At 46.8% G+C, this 8,101-nt stretch overlaps 1 protein-coding gene across 6 annotated transcripts; it reads left to right on the forward strand.

The window, feature by feature from the left end:
• The first annotated feature begins 207 nt into the window (after positions 1-207).
• Positions 208-8,101, forward strand: lats1 (large tumor suppressor kinase 1). 6 transcript variants are annotated; one of them, XM_031861652.1, is made up of 8 exons: positions 208-709; positions 811-1,244; positions 1,607-1,727; positions 2,211-3,640; positions 4,175-4,757; positions 5,563-5,745; positions 5,855-5,961; positions 6,039-8,101. In XM_031861652.1, exons 1-8 carry the CDS (start codon positions 700-702, stop codon positions 6,549-6,551), a joined length of 3,381 nt encoding a protein of 1,126 aa, XP_031717512.1. In that variant the 5' UTR covers positions 208-699; the 3' UTR covers positions 6,552-8,101. The 6 variants fall into 6 exon arrangements, 4 of the variants coding, with proteins under 4 accessions (XP_031717512.1, XP_031717513.1, XP_031717515.1 ...); XM_031861653.1 differs by having other exon boundaries at positions 1,610-1,727; XR_004213233.1 differs by lacking the exons at positions 5,563-5,745; positions 5,855-5,961; positions 6,039-8,101 and adding an exon at positions 3,810-3,873 and having other exon boundaries at positions 4,175-4,251.

An 8,101-nucleotide genomic window follows, 5' to 3' on the forward strand; every position in this document is an offset into this window, starting at 1 on the left:
TAACCGGAAATGTGCGTTTCTTCTTTAACACGTTCCTGTTGTGCTTGTCATTCAGACATCCCAGGAATTCAACAAGACGGGGCCAGCCAGCTCAGCATAACAAGGACACTTTTGAGTTAAAATCACGTCATTGACGCCGTGAAAGGTCACGGAAACATCGTTTGTTGTCAAAATAGAAGAAGCGGCCCCCACAGACACTGGTAAGTCGTTGGACATGGCTCACTAACGGTTGCGTTAGCTAGCAGCTAGCGCAACCTGTTGTTGAGCTAGCCTAGCAGAAATGGATGCCTTAAACACACAGGCCGCTGCGGCGTCGTTTGATGTCATGCAAAGGGAAATTGTGAGAAGACCAGTTTGCCGTTCGTGGAGCTCATTGGTGTCTATACGTTGGAGACATTTTGGGGGAATATGACAAACAACGTACACATTTGATTGTACAACACTTGAGAGAGAATTAGCGTTAAAGTAGCGCTCTGTTAGCCTGAGCTGCTAACGACGCTAGCAAGTGGTTCTCTTTGTGAAGGAATAACGTACTTTTTCTTCTGACGCACTCTCTCTTTCTCTACCGTAAAGCTTTAAACAACGAGGTTATTTCATAGTAAAATGGTAAAGCACTGAAACCAAACTTTTTTTTCAGCTATTGGTTCATATGAGTTACCACATTTGGCAGACTGCCTCATAACAATCCTCACATAGCTAATGTGTATCTGTAAGTATCGGCTAATGAATACTTTCCACATGTTTTCTGAACCTGTTCGGTAACATAACACATGTTCATGACGCATTTGTAACTTACATTTCTGTCATCAGCATGCAGATGTGAAGTCAGACACTGGAGACCTCTTGCTACCCTGGACCTAGTGACATCCTCTTCATCCCCTTCGTCGTCGTCTTACATGAAGAGAGGGGAGAAACCCGAAGGATACAGACAGATGAGACCCAAGACATTTCCCACCAGTAACTACAGCGGCAACAGCCAACACATGCTGCAGGAAATACGGAACAGCCTGCGCAATTTGTCCAAACCCTCGGAGCCTCCTAAAGTGGACAATGGAGGTGCTGGGAAATTGCCTCCCGAGGACCCGAGGCAACAAGGGCGCAGCACTAATGGCAAAAACCCCCACCACAAGGCCCTGCAAGAGATCCGCAAATCCCTGCTGCCTTTTGCCAACGAGACCAGTACTTCAGGCTCTGAGGGGAACCAACACATGTCGCTGGAGCTCCCCTGTGCTGGGTTTGAGGAGGTGAGATGAGGTGTTTTCATGTTGGTTTGTTTGTCACAGAGACGGGTTTGTTTTTTTGTTCAAGGATTGTGGAGGAATCTCATTCTTAACATGACTCTGTAATAGAGGATGAACCCTGGCTGCACTTTGTTTACCTGGGAATTATTAGAAGAATGAAAAGTATGCAAAGTGGAATGATGAGCTTGTGCAGGTGACAATACAAAAGTATGGCATGATTTTTGGAAGACTAAAGAGACGCAGAACAACAGCAAAAAATAATAAATATAATCATAAATTTATTTACAGTTCAATTGCATCGTGTCATGCTTCGATTACCCAAACACTAAATGTTAATTGTCCTTTTTTTTTTCTGCCCTTTTAAGCAGAGTAACAGTCGCAGTATGGGGGCTGTTATAGACTACATGGGTAAGGTGAGCTACCAGGACTCGGTGTGGGAACAGATGGCTGTTGCCAACCCCAACACTACAGGTCTGAAAGCCCCAGGTACGTCGGTGTCCACTGGGACTAAATGCTGGGTTTCCTCTTTCATTTTCCATCCAGGCATATTCATCCAATCTGGATATCCAATCTGGAATCTTGATTTGTTAAATAAATGACAATACATGCTGACAAATTGAGAATGAGTCATTGCATCACACAATAGAAGACGTTGACTGGAAATTAGGTTTATGTTGTGATTCATAATGGCAGTAATGGTACGTTCAAGAAAAGACGTTTTGAATACTATTCTGCACCTTTTTATTGAAAAAAAACAAAGGAAATGAGTTCTTACGACAAGTCATGTTCTACAGCTTTGATCCTCCTTTTACATTTGTACGCTATTGTTCCTATTGAGTTTAATAACATTGTACATACCAAGTTAATTACTGAGTCTTGGGATCATGCCTCTGGGGTGAGGGATCACACCGTTCCTGTGTAATGACTTTCTTTTCATCCCTTCACCTCCGTTGTTCTTTGTGTCTGTAGGATCTTCTCACATCCAACAGGCCGTGCTGAGGAGGCCGAGCTGGAAAGGCTCGAAGGAGTCTTTGGTGCCTCGACACGGTCCGCTCATGGTGGATGGGATGATGTACCGCTCCGACAGCCCCGGACCTCCTCCTGCCTTCCCACAGGGTCACCCTGCTAACGGCCAGAGGGCCAATCCTCCACTGCCGCCCCAGGTGCGCAGCGTCACGCCTCCACCAAACCGCGGTGCCATGCCTCCTGCTCTGTCCTGGGACAGCAACCCGTCAACCAAGCGCTACTCTGGCAACATGGATTACCTTTTGCCGCGCATCTCTCCGGTACCCCAGGGGGCCTGGGCTGATGGGTACCAGTCGTCTGCGCCTCAAAACCAGCGTGGGATCAGCCCAGTCCCCGTGGGCCACCAGCCCATCATAATGCAAAGCTCTGGGGGGAATAAGTTCACCTTCCCCTCCAGCTGGTCTCAGAATGGCTCCCCTCAGCCAGACTACATGGCAGGGGGCAGCAGACAGCCTCCTCCTCCTCCTTACCCGGTTAACCAGAGCAGCCGGCACAGTCCCACTGACCAGCAGATGCAGTCCGGAGGACCCGCATCCTCTCCCTCTTACATCAATGGTGGAAATATCCCTCAGTCCATGATGGTTCCCAGCCGGAACAGTCACAACCTCGACATCTACAACATGGGTCCTCCTCAGTCCTGGTCCCAGGCTCCTCTGAACCCCTCCCAGTCTTCTTCTGGCAACCAGGACCTGTCCCCGTCATGGCAGCACAACATAGTGCGCTCTAATTCCTTCAACAACCACCAGCTGAACAGCAGACAAGTCCACCTATCCAGCTCCCAGCCCTCTGCCACCACAGTCACCGCCATCACCCAGGCTCCCATCCTGCAGCCGGTCAAAAGCATACGTGTCCAGAAACCCGAGTTGCACACCGCTGTTGCTCCCACTCACCCTCCATGGATGCAGCAGCCCGTGCCGTCTCCAGCTGCACCTGCTTACCCAGAACCGCCAGCACCCGTACCTCAGATCCCCGTTGTTGCAGAAGCCCCCAGCTACCAGGGGCCCCCTCCGCCCTATCCTAAGCATCTCCTCCAACAGCAAGCAGCACCCGGCCCTCCTGCCTACGATCTAGGGGCCAATAAACTCGGCACGGGCAGAGAGGAGCCCGCCGAAGAGGATGGTGGGGACGGCTCCCGAGACAAGACGGCGGAGAGCACTGCAGCGACGGAGAAGGAGAATAAGCAAATCACGACATCGCCGGTTCCTGTCCGCCGCAACACGAAAGACGAAGAGCCGAGAGGGGAGTCCGGACGAATCGCACTTTATTCGCCCCAGGCCTTCAAGTTCTTCATGGAGCAACACGTGGAGAATATCCTGAAGAACCATCAGCAGAGGATTCGGAGGAGGAAGCAGCTGGAAAGTGAGATGCAAAGGGTGAGAATGTCAACAATCCTGGTCTCATCATTCTCTTAATGAATTGATGTAGATTTTTCTTCCACCCTTTCCAAACTGTATCCGTCTCTGAGATTGTGTCTTTTCATGCTGTTCTGTTTTTTTCTGAGCGGTTCTTCCTATTCTTCTCTCTCCTTGCTGTCACTAACAGCTGACCTAAAAAGGTAAACTGTTTCTCTGCTGTTCTGTGACACAGAATAGTCCTCATACGTCAAGTAAGCTGTTGTTGAAAGCCTGGTCTTTGTATTTGAAATGTACTGTATGCAGCATGTTGGAAACGCATGTCACTCCATCTCACTCATCATGTCACTGCTCATGCATCTTTGTTGTGGACTAAAGTGATTAACTCATGAGGAAAATACAGCATGTTTGCTCTTACAGATCATTTTAAATGTCTTTTGCACTGGTTTCCCCTCTGTGTCTTCAGTTGATTCCCTTGATACCAGTTTAGATCTAACTAGAACTTTTTGAGATTATTTGGGCCATTAAATCACCCTTTTTCTGTCCTGCGCTCAGGTGGGTTTGTCTTCAGAAGCTCAGGAGCAGATGCGTATGATGCTGTGCCAGAAAGAGTCTAACTACATCCGGCTAAAGCGAGCCAAGATGGACAAATCCATGTTCAAGAGAATCAAGACCCTCGGCATCGGAGCCTTCGGTGAGGTGTGCTTGGCCAGAAAAGAGGACACGGGAGCGCTGTACGCCATGAAGACGCTCCGCAAGAAGGACGTGCTGCTGAGGAACCAGGTGGCCCACGTCAAGGCCGAGCGGGACATCCTGGCCGAGGCGGACAACGAGTGGGTGGTGCGTCTCTACTACTCTTTCCAAGACAAAGACAACCTGTACTTTGTCATGGAGTACATTCCCGGAGGGGACATGATGAGCCTCCTCATCCGGCTCGGCATCTTCAAAGAAGAGCTGGCCCAGTTCTACATCGCGGAGCTCACCTGTGCCGTGGAGAGCGTCCACAAGATGGGCTTCATCCACCGGGACATCAAGCCCGACAACATCCTCATAGACCGAGACGGACACATAAAGCTGACCGACTTCGGCCTCTGCACCGGCTTCCGCTGGACGCATGACTCCAAGTATTACCAGAGTGGTGGGTTTCACTTTTTAAATATCGGCTTATGTCTACAGAAGAGCCTGGATTATGATGGTCTACCCAGTACAGTGGCTCCTGTGCTAAATTCAGCATTTCCTCAACATTGTATTCATTAGGTCCAAAAAATATTCTTTAGTAATTGTTGTATAATATGTCAGAAAATGGTTAAATATGCGACTTCTTCATAATACTTGACTTGTCCCAACAACAGTTCAAAACCCCCAAATATTAAGTTTACTATCATAGAAGGATAAGAACTAAATAATATTTACATTTGAGTATGGGACCAGTGAATTTGGGGAGGTCTTGCTGAAAAAATTATCAAATTTGCAGACACATTTTCTGTCTATTGATATTCTCCAAACATGATATAGATCGATGGACCAGAAACCAATTATTAACCATAGACAGTGTATGCACTGTCTATTTAAATGATGTTTATAGATGCTTTATTAAGTATTTAACTGGGTATATAATCGCACATATCTGGTCCATCTATGTAATTGTCTTTACAAGCAATTCCTTAAAGGTCTACAAATTATTTGGTAATCATTAACGAATACTTAATATAGTATTTCAAATATTATAGCGTGTTAACTAAATATTAGTAAACACTATTGATATAAATATCAAGTTCATTTTACCATAAATTTACCATTTAATGATTATGGTTGTTATAAATTGTTGCCTGTAATTGCTAAATGCAAAGACTAAATATAAAACTGTTTAGATGTACAGCTTCTACCTTCATCCAGGTGTCTGCATAGAGTCATGTGTGTTGTTCTGTGTGGACTCTTCTCAGGCGACCACGTGAGGCAGGACAGCATGGACTTCAGTAAGGAGTGGGAGGACCCGAGCAACTGCCGCTGTACAGACCGCCTGAAGCCTCTGGAGAGGAGGAAGGCCCGGCAGCACCAGCGCTGCCTGGCTCATTCACTGGTCGGTACGCCCAACTACATAGCCCCTGAAGTGCTGCTCCGGACAGGTACAGTGGACCACGGCTAGAGGGGGTACTGTGGGATTTACACTTTAGAATCCAGCTGAGAGATGTTGTTCCATTGTGGTTGACGTATAAATGACTTAATCTCCTCCAGGATACACCCAGCTCTGTGATTGGTGGAGTGTCGGCGTCATCTTGTATGAAATGGTCGTTGGACAGCCGCCCTTCTTAGCGACCACGCCCCTGGAGACACAGATGAAGGTATGTGAAGCGCCCGCAGTGAAACGCAACGCTGACGGCGTCGTTTTCTTATTGTCGCCTCTGCCTCTGAACACCAGGTGATCAACTGGAAGAGCATGCTGCACATTCCCCCGCCCGCCAAGCTCAGCCCCGAGGCGTCGGATCTCATCGTTAAGCTGTGCCGCAGCCCCGAAGACCGCCTGGGCAAGAACGGCACGGACGAAATCAAAGCCCACCCTTTCTTCAAGGACATCGACTTCTCCAGCGACCTGCGGCAGCAGGCGGCGCCGTACGTCCCCACCATCGCTCACTCCACGGACACCTCCAACTTCGACCCCGTGGACCCGGAGAAAATGTGGAGCAGCGACAGCGACGGCGAGGACAACCTCAACGACACGCTCAACGGCTGGTTCCGCAACGGCAAGCACCCCGAGCACGCCTTCTACGAGTTCACCTTCCGCCGCTTCTTCGACGACAACGGCCATCCCTACAGCTGCCCCAAGCCCATCGAGTACGAGGGCTACGATGGGGACGAGGCGGACTCCGAGGGCCCGGTGAAGGAGGCTGCCGCTAGCTCAGCCCCTCGGGGCCGGGAACTGGTCTACGTGTAGTACTGGAGGCTAGCTGAGGTGTGTGAGTGAGTGAGTGAGTGAGTGTGTGAGTGAGTGAGTGGTAATACAACGGTACAGCGTTTAAATCCTTGCACATAGGAAAGTATGTTTTTAGGAGCAGCCAGAACACTCTGTAGCACATTTGATCAAAGCTTGTTAGTTCACACTACAAGTTCAAGGAATCGTCAGGGGCATTCTGGGAAAACACGCTTATTTACTTTCTTGGCCAGTTAGATCGATACGATGTATGACGCTGCAGTGAGCTTTATAAGGCTCTGGTAGATTTATTTTATTTATTTTTGGACAGAGACGGGCTACTTGTTTCCCCTGCTTCCAGTCTTAAAGGTAAGCTAGCCTAACCAGCTGATAGCAGCAGTTTCATATTTACCATAAAGAAATGAGAGAGGTATCCATTGTCTCGTCTAAGAGGGCAATTAAGTGAGTTTTCCCTAAATGTTGCTGTTAATATTAGAATAAACTGTACGGTGTTTGCTGCCTGAGGAACAGAAAGCTGAAAATAATCAGGGTGCTCTTTTTAAAAGACTTATCGCAGACTCCCCTTTAAGCCTTAATTTATTTAAGCAGATTGTACCTGGTGACGCTAGTGTAGATGCTGTTTGAGTGTGGGATTTTATTATTTTCATGAAATTACATCTAGTGGTTAAAACTGTCTTAATTTATATCTTAATGTCCGTTGCAATGGGGATTTAGTTTTGTCTCATAGAAGTGTTGCAGGGATAAGTTGCTCTAATTATTCGTTGCTGTGCCTTTTTGTGATTATTTGTTTTTTATCTTTCACCAAATATAAAGAGGGTTAATAATCAGACTTTAGAGTAGCATCACCTGATTGAACTACAGTAGGTTTTTTTTGTTTTATTTTTCTAATTTATACTTAAAATGTATTTATAAATGAAGTTGCATACAGTTGATGTAAATATGTTTCCTGCCCTGTCAGCTGATTGTTTCCTTAGGGCAGGCCCTCTGTAGTGTCCACTGCTGCTGCACTCTGTTAGTGTTTCCTCACAAAGTACAAACACTGACTCGCAGCGCTCTGAATAGATTCTTCACGCTCGTCTCTCAACCAAAGCACTAAATAGGTTTTCACTGTTTCTGTTACAAATACTCACGTTTATAAGATAATGATCACAAGACTGAAATTAGTATTTGTGGAGTTATTACACTAGCAGCCAGAAATGCCTTGCTTTTAGGCACCTAACCACTTCATCCTATTGTACTCTATACGGTGTTGAGGATTCCTGAGAGTATTGAAACTCATTTCCTGTAAAGTAATCTTCTTATTTACCGTTTTTAAGAATCACTACAGCTGACTGTCATGTGTTGATTCATGTCTCTGTACTGGTTTTATTATTTTTAGCTGGACTGATGGACTGACTGAGCTTCCATCACATATCGAGATGATTTTGTGAGCCGCTGTACTTCTTCTTTGTGTTTAGGAAAAGATCTCTGAATGTAGTTCTGGACTTAATGGTGACCACTGGCAGTCTGCACTGGTTTTGTGAGTTTTTTTTTTTTTTTTTTTTTTTTTTTTT

Source organism: Anarrhichthys ocellatus, unplaced genomic scaffold (assembly GCF_004355925.1).
Source record: "Anarrhichthys ocellatus isolate YVR2014 unplaced genomic scaffold, GSC_Weel_1.0 scaffold25, whole genome shotgun sequence".
Taxonomy (NCBI): domain Eukaryota; kingdom Metazoa; phylum Chordata; class Actinopteri; order Perciformes; family Anarhichadidae; genus Anarrhichthys; species Anarrhichthys ocellatus.

Coding starts and splice junctions, on each gene's coding strand:
- lats1 (XM_031861652.1), top strand. Junction 1,245..1,606: donor CCTGTGCTGGGTTTGAGGAG/GTGAGATGAGGT, acceptor TGCCCTTTTAAG/CAGAGTAACAGTCGCAGTAT. Junction 5,962..6,038: donor CCCTGGAGACACAGATGAAG/GTATGTGAAGCG, acceptor TCTGAACACCAG/GTGATCAACTGGAAGAGCAT.